This window comes from Nelumbo lutea, chromosome 6 (assembly GCF_056320005.1).
Source record: "Nelumbo lutea isolate HS-2025 chromosome 6, American lotus-T2T, whole genome shotgun sequence".
Classification (NCBI taxonomy): domain Eukaryota; kingdom Viridiplantae; phylum Streptophyta; class Magnoliopsida; order Proteales; family Nelumbonaceae; genus Nelumbo; species Nelumbo lutea.
Window position 1 is genome coordinate 1,814,321 of NC_142689.1, and position 16,218 is coordinate 1,830,538.

A 16,218-nucleotide genomic window follows, 5' to 3' on the forward strand; every position below is an offset into this window, starting at 1 on the left:
CGCAACAGCTTACTAACTTAAGCATCGGAGCGACCTCACCGGGCTAGCCACCCCGGGTTCTCTGATCTTATTTTGCAGATTTACCTAACTCGTCGTCCGACTGGAAGCTAAATCATCCTCTAGCAGGGAGTAGTCAGATTGCGTAACATCAAAATTGGTTCTTAAAAAAACATGGTAAAAATGTTTTTGGTTATATATGTATTTTTTTGTCTCCAAAACTGAAATCAAAAACATGTTTTTGAATTTCTAATTTTAAAAACATGTTTTCGTTTGGTTAATTAATTTCATGTTCCATAAATCATATAATTTGTATACTACAAAATGTGTTTTAGAAATCATTATTTTGAACCTGTGGTGGTTCCAAGAGCATGTATTGTGTTTTGAAACAAAACCATTTTGTTTTTGCCTAAGAATAAAACCAAAGTTCAAAAACATGTTTCTGTTTATTGCTCATATGGCAATTTCAAAAACAAATGAAAACAAAAACATTCATGTCGTAAGTCGTAACACCCCTTATGGGTGCTACTATTTTTTTTCTTTGAAGATCATTATGGGGTGATATTTTGATGCAATCCAAATCTCTTACCTACAATAATCCTATCCATACTTATCCGTACGACACTACAGCTGTACATTTGGAACATCTCTCCATGAATAATAACATGCAAATAGGTGAAATGTTGTTAATGTGCGGCTGTAATGATGAGTGCGTAGGAGATCTGAACACACTTTGCTGGTGTTCAGCAGCATGAACAGTTTCGTTTTTCTGAAAACAGATATTTGTCTTGGTAAAAGACGGAGCGGCGGTTGCTTTTACTTTTTAAAACAAAAAATATTCATGTATGAATACCATTTGATTAGTATTCACTTGTACAATTTATTTTGGATATATATATACATATTCATTTGCATTTTGCTGTGGTTTTGAATCACAATACGGCTCTTAGTGGCTCGTTGGGCACAATGGGTGTGTGTGTGTTTGAACCACGGAAAAAGTGTCTCATGGTTGATAAGGGTTGACAAGGTATGTATCCCGGTTAATCGAATGATAATGTGTTCCTCCCACTTTATGCTTTTTTTTTTTTTTTTTGCATAAATTATGCAATAATGTCCATAGCATTTTTTGTTTCTGATTATAGGAGTCAAGTGGAGCTGATTGGCAAGAGCCTTTGCGAGGCTGCTCTCTCTCAAATCTCAAATGATACATCTTGAAGAGTTGGACAAGGAAAATATTACACAAGAGGACATCTCAAAGCTCCCCACAGCCAAACTCATACTAGCTTGATTGTTTGTGGGGAAGATTTTCGGGACAACCAAGATCGGTCGCAGGAAAGGCGTGATATCCAACCATCAGCATTTAAAGCGAACTGCCCGAAACTCTACAGCCTCCATTTGATGAAGATCACCTTTCCTCGAAGCTCGAACCCTGTCCCTTTCCTGTTTACCTCGCTTCACCCTCGGCCTCAGGTCAAGAACAAAGCAAAGTCCCTTCTGTATAAACCCACCTGTACTTTGCCTTAGTTCACACAGGCCTCTAAGATTATGCCACGTGGCACACCCTTCTTGAACCGTTAAAAAGAGGTGCATGTCATAACATATAACAGCACTGTCAAATGAGTTGTGTGTTGAAGAAAAAAATGCGCCTACATGCATAGAAAACATCACCCTAGGGGTACACCTGTTCATGGGCCGGGTGGCCTGACAGGCCGGCCTGGCCCCCGGACGGGCTTGAACATGCTTATAGGCCTGTGGGCTTAAATTCGGGCCAAAAAGCTCGGCCCACAATAAATTCAAGCCAGGCTCGCTCGGGTTTTGTCAAAATAGCCCAGCCTGGCCCGACCTAATATTAAACTCAAAATTAGTTATGTGATTATGTCCATTTGAATAATTTTTTTGATTTAAGAATGTAAAATTATGTTTTAAAATATAAAAGAAAGGGAAAAATACCATCTTGTAGGCCCATAGTTCATTTAAATAGAAAAAAAAATACAATTTGAATTTTTAATTCTAATTTGAAAAGGGAAATTTGTTTTTTTTTCAATTATGTCAAGTTTCGGGCTCGGGCTCAGGTTTTGGGCTTTTTACCAGGGCCAGGCTCAAGCCTAAGTTATATGCCCGTTGGTCGGGCCGGGCTCGGCCTCGGGCCTAGTATATTTTCATTAGTGACAAGTGAAAGCCCGGCCCGAGCCCGGCCCGGCCCGGCCCATGAACAGATCATCTACCTAGGGGTCATGCTTGAGCTTGCAAGGAGATGGAGTTCCCAAAGGTCATTCATGCCTATAAAGGGCGGCTCCTAAGAAGCATAAAGTCCGAAACTCGTATAACACACACGACATCCAGCCATACATTGAGGATATCTCCCATACAAATATATAAAATTCATAAGAAAATGTTTCAAAGTTCTAACTATACGAGTGCAACGAGACCAGATCTTCTACTCACACCTGGCGCCTCACACTCACATCCTATCATGCATTGGGAACATCTCATACTTATTAATTATTATTCACAGGAAATGTTCTCAATGCACTGTGGATGTGACTGTGAGGCGCCCATTTATGAGGAGCAGATCCCGCTTCAGGTGCAATAGGAGGTCCTATTCCTTTGGACCGTCACTATTCAAGTTTTGATTGACAAAAGTTGAACCTAAACCCATCCTCCCAAATCCTTACCTCTTCTATTTAAGAAAATTGGGGTTACCAAAATGCCCATTCAAATGTGATTCCAACTTTCTTGAATGGAAGAGGCAAGGATTTAGGATTGTTAATTTTTTGTCAACGTTAAGATGGTTGATGATGGTGCGCGATCTAGTTGCTCCTACTTGGATAGTAGTTCGGATGTCGGTCGCTTAGTTGGCCAATCAAACTGCAAGACAAGAAAACTCAGAGTACCTGGGGTGGTTCACGTGGCGTAGTCGCTCCGATGCTTAAGTTGGTATTTGATTGTGCGAGCAGAAAGCTTGAGAATAAGAGAGCTAGAATACACTAAATTGCACGTACCTTGTGCTATGGGGGTAGGTACCCTTGTATAGTTGAGCTTCCGTGGGTCTCACGAAACACCTCCGAGATCCTCGGTCTGCGCTGTTAGGATTCGTTCCGCACCGGGAGGTGGATATCGTGCTAGTTGATAAGGCTTATCATGTCCGTCCGATCTGGGCGGGATGAGGATAAGACTTACAGTCATGCGGTGTGATCCCGAAGAGCTCAGAGACAGTTGACTTGCTTCTAGAAGTCTGCTACATGTCATTTCAGTAAGTTGGGCCATCCTGAGCTACTTAGACCTCGGTCCTAGCCGAGGTGATAGAGGCGCCCGAGGTGACCTGATCTACTGAGGTGGCCGGAAACGTTGAGTCACTATCCAATCATCAAGTCGCATCCACATGCCCGCTATTTAGCAGGTCGGGCCAAATCACGCCTCATCAATTGCCCCCCACTCCCCGTGCCAGGGGTCTTGACCCGGTGCGGGGAGTTCATGACAAGCTTAGGTAGGTTTGGCCCAGTCTTCTTCCTGGTTGAGGTCTGATCCAACGGTCAGACCACAATGAAGGACCAGATCGTATATCAGGGATGCATGGATGTCACACAGATTATAAACCCACGGATGTCAAAATGCATGCTCAACCAATTTCGGCATCGGGAGGCGTGCGATTGGTTTTTACAAGAGTTGTTAGATCAATTCGACCTAGACCATCTAAGATCGACTACAATGGCTATAAATATGGGGCCTTGGGTCCCATTCGCTTCGCCTTATCTTGTGTAATTGCATTTCTAAGGTCATGCGCTTGCTTCCAGGTCGCTCTTCGTCTTTAGGTAAGTCATCTTCCTTTGCCTTTGTTCCTTGCCTGTTTTTTCCTTCATTCCAGTATGTCTAGTAATAGTAGTACAGGTAGCATGTTCGACATGAGCAGCGAGTCTGGTGGAGCCGAGGTGGGTACCTCGGTCCATGATATAGAGTCTGATTTGGTCGAGATGGCCATGTCAACCCACAACTAAGAGTCCAGCCCAGTCGAGGAGGGTGCCTCAGTTTAGGAGCGAAAAGCTTATGGTAAAAAGGCTTCGACCTCTCACCATGCTTGGGGTCCAAATCGTTTCGGTCCTACTATCATGATGTCGGAGAGGGTTGAGGCGTTGGTCGCCCACTTTAAGCTCCCCGATCACCTTGGCTAAAACCTTCCATTAGAAATTTTTTCCTGGGAGCACGACGACGATGAGATCGCTATCTTTGAGGAATAGTTGATCGCCAGGCTCCGGTTTCCTCTCCACCCCTTTGTCGTCAAAGTCCTTAATTTTTTCGGTATCACCATAGATCAGCTTCACCCGAACTAATTCGCACTATGGTCGGCACCATTTCCTTGTTCCATGACCGCGGCCTCTCCTTAGATATAGACATCTTAACCTCGCTTTGCTCAATCAAGAAAAACCTTGCTGGCCTTCCAGGGGTTAACAAGTTTAGCTATTACATAGCTTATCGACTTGGGTACAAGTTGCTTCATGAATATCCTTCCAAAGTGTCAGCCTGGAAAAATAGGTACTTCACTGTGATCGTTGAAGGGGGGTGGCCCTTCTCAACTCGGTGGAGAACTACCATTAGTGACCCTGAGGACCATCTAAGTAGGATGATGAGGAAGAAGATGCAAAGGTTGGTCGAGCTCAACCTGAAATTGGGAGATTACTTGGCCGAGGACAAGCTTGTCAATGCCAGGCTGAGTCCTCCGGTTAGGTCCCCACCTTGGTACATGAACACACTTTTTCCTTTTTTTACATTACTTTGACCAATCTATTGCTTGCTTGTTATAGGCATTATGTCAAGTGCTACGATGGCTAACCTCTTTGCCGGCATGAGGAAGAGGAAGAAGAGAAAGACAGTACGAGATGACTCTTCCCAAGCACCTTCCACCTAGCCGACTGCTCCTACTCAAACCGAGGACCCCCCAATCATCAACTTGGTCAAGGAGGCCCAGGAGAAGGGTCAATCTCCTCACTGACCTGAGTTAGCTCCGCCATCCAAGCAGCCTCAGACCATCCATCCTAGAGCCAGTTCCTCCGGAGAGGGCCCTAAGTTGCTCCAAAGCATCATGAACGGCAGAACCAACTTGATAAAAAGAAAGGAGGCGACAAGTTTGCTAAGCTGCCGTATGCTCAAGTGGGTGCCAGGGTGGTGGGCTATGTTATGATGGTATACTCCTGAACTTGATATTGGTTTTTGTTTGTTCTGTCTTCCATACTTAGCAAACTTTTCTTCTTTTCTACAGGCGAACTCCATGGTCCACACTCTTATGCAACAACTCGATCAACATGTTGCGAGGGCAAGGGTTGTCAAGGCAAAGGCCGAGCAGGCTAAGGCTACAATCGCGGAGTGCTAGACCAAGATGTTGAAGATCATTGACTCTGTTTGAGAACTAGAGGCCGAAGTGCTGGCACAAAGGGAGCGAATCAGACAACTGGAGAAGGAGATCGAGGAGTTAAAAGGCTACTTCTACTGAACGCGAGATCGCTCTTCTTCAAGGCATTAAGGATGCTGAGGCTGTTGTTGTCAAAGCTCATCAGGCCTCACCGGAGTATTATAAGATGAAGGAGGAGCTCAGTATTGATGCCTTCCAAAAAGGTTTCAAGCTCTACTGCTGGGTGACCAAGTGTAAGTTTCTCGAGCTTGACCTCGGAGCCATCACCTCTGTCGAGACCACCACCGGGATGGTGTTGGAAGCTACCAAAGAGCCAGACTCCGACGAGGAGCTCAACGAGGGAGCAGTGGAGAAAGACTCAAACACCACAGTTGACGAGACCGTGGAGGCTGATGAGGTTGTTGCAGCTGATGAAGTTGTGACGGTTGAGCCAATTGGGGACCCCGAAAGCATTGAAGGTGGGGGCGAGGAGCCCTTATGAAGATTTCCTGCCTCTTTTCTTGGACCTCCTCGTAAACACAGTGTAGATCGAGCCTCTGAGCTTGGTTCAGTAGGCTTAGCTTCTCTTTCTTTCTCTCCTTTTTTTTTTTGAATGTAAGAAACATCTTTTTTCTGGGAAGTAATGAAATACACTTTTTGTCACTTCGTGTACAATAACATGGACTTGCAAAATTTTTCCAAGTACAGGTTACCCCGAGGTGCCAAGCTGACAAGCTAGACACAGTAAGGAATAACTCGAAGTAAATGTGAGCCGACGTGACATAAACTGAGTTCGCCTGTGTTGCCCATATGCTTAGGAAGCCATTGGGCTTCGGGAGCGACTCGTAGTCCACTATCCATTGTATCATTTAGCTGACTTGCGGCCTAACTAGTTCGCTAGACTTCTGGACTTAGGAAATTTTGGCGGATGTTTTGTTCCCGAGCTCACAAGTAGTATATTTTCAAATTGTTGACATTCTAGGCGTGGGGTACCTGTCTCCCTTCCAACGTCTCGAGCTTGTACGTCCCTTTGTCGAATATTCATCTCACCCTGTACGGACCCTCCCAGTTTGGTTCGAACTTACCAACGTTGGGCTCAAGTGTAATTTAACTTTTAGTTAAGCTTGAAGGGCAATTGTGCCTTTTAAAAAACTAACACTTGAAGGGTAATTATGTCTTTTTCAAATGCCACTTAATGACTGATTAACAACTAGTTAACGATATATATTAAATTGTCATGCTTTAAAAGCTTGGATACTGAATTATCGTATTTTCAAATTTGGGGACCAAAGTGGCACTAAGCCCAAAGTATAGGGTATTAATCAAGAGTTTTCCCTTATACTAAACGGTGTTGACATCATCTTATTCGATTAAAATTAGGTTGGTTTTTAATTAAGTTTTTTTTTGTTGGATTTTGATTTTTTTAATATGTATAATAAACATAGCCTCAATTGAACCTAGGTCTAATTCGGTTTAAAAAAATTGATCTAATTCATGCCTTTTTTTGTGTTTGCTAAGTGGTGCTACTATGCTAGCATTTCCCTCGTGTTCTAAACCCACACCATATTGGGAGCGGATCCAGACTTGACTCGTGTTCCCCTTAGAGCGCTCTTCATGAATTGGGATCACACCGACCTCACAGAGGGATGTTCCCAGGTGTGAGGCACCTGTATGAAAAACAGATGTTCTTTCTTCATACGTCATAACCACATCTCTGCCTCGAGACCCGATCTGCTCCTCACAATTGACGCCTCACATGCACATCCTACTATGCATTGGGAACATCTCCCGTTAATAAAATACGGGAGATGTTCCCAATGCATGGTAGATGTGCGTATAAGGCGCCCATTTGTGGAGCAGATCCCGTTACCTCCGCCCCATAGCGTCTCGCCCCACAATGCCAATGCCCCACAGCACATCTTGGCCGTGTGTTAGATACATCTGATGGTATCAGAATCGATGATATCATCATCGGGATTCGAGAAATGCTCTCAATACATGTGCTGTGGGTGTTATAAAGCGGACATGTGAACTCCCTAAGCTTACGCATTACGCACTGTATGTGGTGCTTGAACGTGAATTCATTCCTCTCAGTAGAGATCGCCCAATCCGAGTCGTCAGCTATGTGTCAAATAATCACTCGTAAATCGTAATAGCCCCTCTTTTATTAATTAAAATAAAATAGCTTCTCAATAAATCACGCGTATTGTCGGTTATTAATTAAAATAAGATAGGTTCTCAATCAATCACCCGTGTTGTCGGGCATAACGAGAAAGCAAATGGAGTACCGCACTACCGTCTACCTGCTTCACCCTTCATCGCTGTCACCACGATCTTTCTTTCTCAATGGAAATCCATACGGACAGCTCTTGTCTTCCTTTCTTCTCAACAGTTCAATCGGCTTCTTCCTCCACTCCTATTGCCCGGCGGCACAGTTGACGTCCAAGCCTCCTTTTATTTCTCGCCGGAATGTCGTTTCAAATGGTTGACCACTTCGTGGAATCCGTCGAAGACGGGTTACGACTCTCGAAGCGCATATACTTCGGGAAAGATCGATCTGTCTCGCCTCCAAGGCCGGCGTCGATGGATAAATCTTTACACCAGACGTACCTTCCGACGGCACCAATGGTGTATGCGGTGGTCTCTGACCCCGCAATCGTTGACAATCCCGACCTTCCGAGCTACCAGCCGTATGTCCACGGGAAGTGCGATCCACCTGCGCTGATTCCACTCCAGATGAATGGAATTGCGGTCGAGGCAGACTGTTACTTGGATACTGCGTTCGTTACCGTCAGCGGATCATGGCGTGTTCATTGTATTATGGGTAGTCGAAACTGCGATTGCCGCCTTGCAATCCCGATGAGCGAGCGGGTATGCACTCCAAACCGTTTGATAAAAATGTGAACTTGGAGTTGCTCGATCCATTAGTTCTCGAAGTTGAATTTAATGTGAACTTCGTTGTCGATTTGGAAGTATTTAGAACTGCTAAATTCATAAAAATCATTTAGCGTCATAGTTTTCCCTAAATTGGATATAATTAAAAGGTTTCAATTTAGTATAAAACTTGCACGTATTTGAATTAGTTATTATTTGCTATTTTTCGGAGTCTGGATTTGATAGTAAGGATTGTCCGCAATGTTGCAGTGGGTTGAACTTTCCAATTTTCGAATCCAAGTATGACATAAGATTCGTTTAACTGGATATTTCGTGTATGTATAATCGCTATTCAGTTGCTCCACTCTCGGATAGAATTATATTCTAACTCAAAAACAATTTATATCAGTTGTGTATTGATGGTGCGCGATCTGGTCGTGCCTAGCTGGATGGCAGTTCGGAAGTTGGTTGCTTGGCTAGCGAGTTGAACGGTAAGAAGGGGAAAGCTCAGATAACCCAGGGTGGCTAACCCGGTGTAGTCACTCCGGTGCTCAACTTAGTATGCTGGTTATGTTGCGAGTTGAGAACTTGTGAATATGAGAGCTAGTAAGCAAGTAATTGCGCGTACCTTGTGTCATTGGAGTTGGTGCTTTTATATAAGTGTTGTTTGGCATGGACTTTACGCATTATGGCTGAGGTTTCCAGGAAGACGTGCCTAACCGGTCCGAAGTCCTTGGAGGTAGCCGTGCACGTAGACCAGTCTTTTCGTGCCTTGTTCGGTTTCCTCCAGAACATTCAGGGTGGGGGCCAACTTCTGAGAAACTCGGGAGTGACTTGATATGCATGCAGAATTGGTTGGCAAGCACGTCTCACAGGTCGCCACCTGGACCTCAACCAGATTGGCAAGCCCTCGAGGGAGGTCGCTCCTCATCAAGGTCACTTTGTTCGTACTGATAAGGTACCACAGGTCAACCTTGGACGAGGTGCTGCAAGCCACCTTGAGTTGTGGACGAGGTCACCAGCTAGATTTCCACCAAGTTGGCGGAGGCAAGTCGCCAAGTTAGACCCCATCACTTTGGTTAAGGCAAGTCATCGCTTAGGTGGTGTCAGGGTGTCATTTGGCTGTTCTGAGATGCCATGTGTCATGATGTCACTAGAGGGCCAAATCCGCCCTCATCAATTGCCCCCCACTCCCGAGTTGAGATCAGATCGGCGAAGGGAGTAGCTTGTTTCTTTGGCCTGGAGTGACTAATTTAATGAGCTCGTAGCCGTAGGCGTCGGTCCAGTTTGCTCAAGGAGAGACGAAGCAAGCACTCCGTGGACATCTACCTTACTAGGGATGCAACCATTAGGAGTTTTGCAATTCAGCCAAATACCTCAAGAGCGAAGTTCGTCATGCCGTCCTCAAGAGGGGCTTCTAACTGCATGATTGCCTCGTCAGGTTGCTCCACTCAGGTAGACTACAACACAATGTCCCTCGAAGCGATTCCCGAAAGAGTAGCCAATGAGGTCGATGTGGAGCCTGAAACCAAGGTGGAGGTCGGTTGTGAAGTGATCAGCCAAGTTTGCACGTCCGCCATGGTGCTGAAAGCGAACTAGTCTTCCCTACCTTCTTTTCTTTTTCTTTCCTTTTTTTTTTAAGTTGGCGGTGAGATATTGATGTCCTTCGAGATCGATTTACATGTGTTGCCGAGCTAGATAAATAGGGGGCCGACCTGCTTAGATCAGTCTACCTGTTGCTGTCATGCTTTCGAAGTTGTCTTGAGGGCGCCTTAGCTAAAAAACGGTATGGCTTTCCCTTAGATCTCAATTTGACCAGGTCGCTAAAGCGGATGGCTGTTCTGTAGTGGCTTTAAATGTGGATGCTTCCATGCCATCGCGTGGGATTGGCTTCTCTAGGTAGGTGCTTGCGAGACCATGGTGTACATGTAATACACCTGCTCCTGGAGTTGCTGGCTGCCCCCTACTATGGGAGGCTCACCTTGAGGGGGTGGCTCTACTGTTTGCGGGTTGCCTACTCTCACGAGAACCACGAAGGGCTCGACCTATGAGGCCAGTTCCACATTCAGTTCGCTTCCAACTCTTAAGGGAGCCATACAGAGTTCGATCAGTAGTGAGGCTTCGTAGTTCGGGCTGGGATACAATCTGGGCCAGATCCTTGAAGCTCGCTCGGGCTAGTCATTCATATTTTGCCCCCCTTGTGATGGCTTTGTCGATACATATGTTGCTGTTGGCGTTGGGTGGTAGGTCAGTGTCATGGCTACACTACATCAACCTCTTGGTGACGTTGGGCGTCTACTCCTAGGAGAAGCCACAAGGAGCTCGACTTGCGGGGGCAGCTCTACTAATTGTAAGTCGTTGACTTGCACGGGAGCCTTAGAAGGCTCGACCTGCAAGGGCGTCCACACAATTCGTTGGCTGCTGACTCTCGCGAGAGCAACAAAGGGCTCGACCTATAGAGGCGACCTTGCGAACAGAGCTGACAAGGTTCGTCCGAGCTGAATTGAGGTCGGCGGAGCTGCTCAGTCTGTTGGCCATCAACTCTCATAGGAACCACAAAGGGCCCGACCTGTGGGGGCGGCTTTACTTCGAGGTACCTGTCGCCAGACTATTGGTTGCTGAGGTCGTTTTGTCGTTGATTATTTTGTAGCGGCATGGATGCACCGAACTTCTCCTCCCATGCCCACATCTGGAGATTCATGCTTTAGCTCATAAAATTGCCGCGCTTCAATCTCGGCGGGAACCGCTGATGGCTCTACTGCGGGGAGAGGAATGTTCACATGAGGTAGCGGTGTGCTCGTCTGGGGTAATGCAAGTGCTGGGTTCAGCATGGTTGCTAGGGGCACTAAACTTACTTGATTGTCACAAAGGGGTTCTCAAGGTTCATCACGAATGCTCTTGCCCCCAGTAACTAATACTTCATTCTTGATGTTGGTGTTGTTAAAAAATGTCATTGAGTCGATAAAGGTGAGAACTTAGCAAACTAGAAGGTGAGAACTTAGCTTTTTGTTGCGTTTCCCACAGACGGTGCCAACTGATGGTGCGCGATCTGGTCGCTCCTAGCTGGATAGCAGCTCATACGTCGGTTGCTTGGCTGTTGAGTCGAACTGCAAGAAGGGGAAAGCTCAGAGAACCCGGGGTGGCTAACCCGACGTGGTCACTTCGATGCTTAAGTTAGTATGTTGGTTATGTTGCGAGTTGAAAACTTGTGAATATGAGAGCTAGTAAGCAAGTAATCGCGCGTACCTTGTGTCATTGGAGTTGGTGCCTTTATATAAGCGTTGTGTGGTGTGGGCTTCATGCATTATGTCCGAGGTCTCTGGGAAGACATGCCTAACTGGTTCGAAGTCCTCGGAGGTAGCTGTGCACGTAGACCAGTCGTCGCGCCTTGTTCGATTTCCTCTGGAACATTCGGGTCGGGGGCCAACTTTCGAGAAACCCGGGAGTGACAGGATATGCATGCAGAATTGGTCAGCGAGCACGTCTCTCAAGTCGCCACCTGGACCTCAATCAGATTGGCAAGCTCTCGAGGGAGGTCGCTCCTCATCGAGGTCACTTCGACCGTACTAATGAGGTACCACAGGTCGGCCTTGGACGAGGTGCTGCAAGCCACATTGAGTTGTGGACGAGGTCGCCAGCTAGATTTCCACCAAGTTGGTGGAGGCAGGTCGCCAGGTCGGACCCCATCACTTTGGCTAAGGCAAGTCATCGCCTAGGTGGTGTTGGGGTGTCATCTGACTGTTCTGAGATGCCATGTGTCATGATGTCACTAGAGGGCCAAGTCCACCATCATAATGTATCTTATTGCGGCAACGTTGAAGGTAGATATTTTTCAAAGAGAGATATTACATGTAGAGCTTGAGCTTAAATTGGTATTTGGTAGTGAGCTATGACTTTCTTCCAGTGTGTAACTTTTTGACACTAGCACTGAAAGGTATACTTGAGTCATCCAACGGAAATATCTATAGTGTGGGCCCCTGAAATTATCAAGTGACAGAGGATAAAGTGAAGTGTCTGAGCATGGAAAAGAGAAAGAAAAGAAAATTGAACATTAACCACATCAATAAATATGTGATTGGGATATGTAAAAAGAGTGGCAGTTGTGTCAGTCAATGTAGTTCTAGAAGAGGAGAAGCTTAAGAGAGAAAAAACAATGCTGGTATATAGCTATTATGGCAGCAAGAAGGGGGCCTACTTTCAAGGTCTATCTTTTAACCCATCAAATAAGAAAATTTCATTTCATAGCCAGCAATAGTAGGGGGTGTAGTATACAAATGTGAAACTAGATTATGCACTTTTAGGTTGATAGCCTGATACTGTTAGCTTAGGGGTAAAGTGGCACAAGGTAAAGATGAGAAGCTTTCTAATCATAGTTTGATAGTAATGAAGAAAAAGAGAACAATGGAAAAATGTATTTTTAACTAAGATTATTTTTACTCTGGTTAGCTGCTACAGGTTTGTCCAACATACTGTTAGTTGGTTGGCACATACGTCAACTTGATATCACCTATTGCATCATCTTATATTAAAGATGAATCTGTCAAATTCTGTTGCCTATAAAAAAAAGGATGAATCTGTCAAATTTTTGTCTAAGGCTGAGTTGTCTACTATACCATGATTCAGCTGGCACAAAGTGCATCCTAATGTTTAGTTTTATTTCTTCAGTAGTTAAATGCTGTTTCATGGAATGTTGATAGAGATGTGGTTGAGGCTTTCTTGTGTTGTTACTTGTAAGGGCATGATTTATTATTATTGTTCTCTTTTGATAAATTTTGGGTAAGTTTTCTTGTTTCATATATAGATATAAAAAGGCCACTGAATTGGTTGGTTTGGTTGAAAACGACTGATTTTACCCATTTATTGGTGCAAATCAAGTTAGAGGATTTGAATGGACCACATAGGGCCTTTTTTTGGTCAGTTGGTCTAGCCATCTTTGATTTGTTTCTGTTTTAGGATATTTGTCATCATTATCCTAGTGTTTTAAGAAGTATGCCCAAGTCTCACAGACAAGGTTCATTTTGCAGGCTTTGCCTTTGCTTAAACTCATGTTTTCCCTACTTGGCTTATTGCTCAATCTTGATTTACCTCACTTGAATGTACAAGGCTAAAATATTGTTAATAGCATTATTCTAATAGGTTTTTTTGAGGTACTTAATTTCTTTTAGAATTTATACCTTTTTTTTTTTTCAAAAGTGGCACCTCACTTTATCAGGTGGTCACCTAGCATTGTGTGTGAGGCTCTAAGAACCCCTTGTTCTTTAGATATTCTTTCATTTTTAAAATATTAGTTTATTCAAATGATGATTTCTATGAAGATAAATAAGTAACAAAATAACCTCATTAATCAAAAACTCTTAGCTGCCTTTAAATAAGGCAGTAGTCCTAAAAAAAAGTACAAAGCCGGCTTACAAAAGATAAATCAACACACTATTTAGAGTTACAAATTGATGGCCGGCCCCAGTGAACCTCATTCTATGTGATCCCTTACAGCACATGTCTTTGTCAATGAATTACCCACCACATTTGCACTTCTAGGTGTAAGGCCATTGATGTGACGCAGTCAATACTGAGGAATTGACTGAATAAAAAATGGGAAGAAATGGGAAATAAGCAAGTGGTTGGACCCCGAAGAAGGGGCTGCCTAGTGCCTACATACCCTCTGCGAGGGATCAGGCTACTGTAGTTCACTCGAAGCTGGAATTCCGGTGAGAAAAGAGTGAAAGTGGTGATGGCTGAAATGGAGAAGAGGCTGAATGAGAGAAAGGGAATGGGTTGACATCAAAGTGATGGGGCAAGAATGGTTTCAAGGTCCTTATTTATAGTTTTTGGATGCACATTCAAGAAGTTTCTTAAGTTTATGTTTTCCCATTTAACCTCTTGTTCTAGAATGTTCTTTACACATAAAACATGTGGTTAAATATCTTTCTAGAATTATCTTATTTATTGACATTTTCAGTTTTACCCTTTTGTCATTTAGGCTCAGTTTGGAAAGAATACAAATACAAATGAGTCCAGTGCAAACACATACAAAGTAATACAAAATACAAGGTTTTGCACTCTACAAATTTGTATTTGTACTCCTTCCAAACTGAGCCTTAAATCACATGTCTATTTCCTTGCTTAGCTGGATTTATTTCTAGAATGTTCTCAATGTTTGTCTCTTATCCAAGAATGCTTTCTTGATTTTTAGAATATTCATTAATTGTGCTGAAATATTCAGCACTTATATTTAATGGCCCGAATTGACCTGGGCTTGGTTGGTCTTGTTGCGGTCATTGATCTGTGTTGCTACTCAGGTCGATCCCCTTACACTAGGTATCCATTTGAATGAGTTCTCCAAACTAGCACCTAGATTTTTTGTGCAAGCCCAACCAAAGGCCTAAATTTCCATGGAAGCTCCTGTTTCTTCATCTAAAAAATTACAGTTTGGCAGTCTCCTTCTACCTCCACCTCTGTCAAACCATTCATATTCATAAGTCTTAAACCATGGCCAACATTTCTGCCCGTAATGAGTTTCCATTTCCTGCTGAGCCTGAAAAACTGAAAAGAATATTGCTCTTCTGGTCTTTATCACCCCTCTATATCATTTGAACAATATATGCGCAATAAGATAATAGAAAATATAGAAAAAAGTCATGCTTTTGGATATAGAAATAGTTTATTGAGTTTTTCCTTGTATTAACGTAATAAATTGTATTTGTTTCAGGTTGCTTTCATAAACCTTGGTATTTACTTTTTATTATTGTTCTCAAGCAAAACATGATTTGGCTGACAGGGTTCAGTTCTAGGTGTTGAAGTTGATGTTATTAGAAAATCCTATCGCACTCAGTTGATTAAAATGGAAGAAAATATGGATATTGTTAAAGTTTCCAAAGTCAAAGATGGGGGCTTTTTGAAGCCCCATATATTTACTATGACAATTCCAGTGGTAAATTCTTCTGTAGAGCTTATATTTAGTTTCCATTTTGTTTCTTTCAATTATCTAATTCTTGTGTTTGTTTCAAGATTGATGGAGGATCGAACCTCTCAATTAAATTCAGTTGGTCTCAGAAATTATTGTATAATGATGGCCAGTTCTCCCTCAACATTCCCTTTAGCTTTCCAGAATATGTCTCTCCTGCTGGAAAGGAAATTCCGAAAAGAGAAAAGATACAATTGAATGTGAATGCTGGTAGTGAAATGGAAGTCCTGTGCAGGACAAGTAGCCATCCTTTGAAGGTATGTCTTCAATAAAAGTTCCAGTTGGACTCCCATATAAAATTTCCATGAATAAACCCACTGACATTTCCTTTTCTTTTTTCTGGACATTACAGGAAATAAGACGCCAGGCAGGAAGATTGGGTTTCTCATATGAAGCAGATGTTCTTGCATGGTCAAGCGTGGATTTTACTTTTTCTTATATGGTAGAACCCTGAGCTGTAGGCATTATTTCTGTGGTTTTCTGAACATAGTACTCTAGGTCCAAATGGTTATATGGATTGTGGATGTATATGTTCTGCTTATACCATGAATTCAAAAGAAGAAGAAATTTCATTTTATGTTTTCCCAGAGTTCAACTTATTGCCCAAGATTTTCATGTACAGATATGTTCAAATGGAATTCATGGTTCCTTGCTGCTGCAACCTCCACTTATTAATGACTTTGATCAGAGAGAAATGTTCTTCTTTTGTCTTTTCCCAGGAAATGACCAAAACAGGAAGGTCTGTTGACATTGATATACTGTTTATTAATCTTCCATTCATCAAATATTCTCCTCTATCAGCATATCGTTACTTGGATTATGTGATTCATGTTAATTTGGTGATATATCATATACTATTATGAGAAAATACCCTTGGTTCGTGGCTTATTCACCATTCTCTTTATTTTAGTATCCAAACTCCTGATCATTTGTATTATTTTTTATGTTGAGATAAGGGACTTTTTTTCAATAAAGAGAGATTTTATTAAATTCAAACTCACGT

The 16,218-nt window shown here is 43.2% G+C and overlaps 1 protein-coding gene across 7 annotated transcripts in view; it reads left to right on the forward strand.

Moving 5' to 3' along the window:
* Positions 1-7,634: 7,634 nt before the first annotated feature.
* Positions 7,635-16,218, forward strand: part of LOC148846763 (uncharacterized) — a 35,217-nt gene continuing 26,633 nt past the window's right edge. For 5 of the 7 annotated variants that reach the window (XR_016100705.1, XR_016100704.1, XM_088949460.1 and 2 more), the window contains exons 1-5: positions 7,675-8,251; positions 15,030-15,182; positions 15,260-15,472; positions 15,568-15,657; positions 15,838-15,954. Coding sequence is in view for 5 of the 7 variants with exons in the window: in XM_088949460.1 (XP_088805586.1) it covers positions 7,850-8,251; positions 15,030-15,182; positions 15,260-15,472; positions 15,568-15,657; positions 15,838-15,954 (975 nt within the window). In the remaining 2 variants the exon portion in view is untranslated. Of the gene's footprint in view, positions 8,252-15,029; positions 15,183-15,259; positions 15,473-15,567; positions 15,658-15,837; positions 15,955-16,218 lie in introns of all 7 variants that reach the window. The other 2 variants (XM_088949456.1, XM_088949458.1) reach the window with 2 other exon arrangements.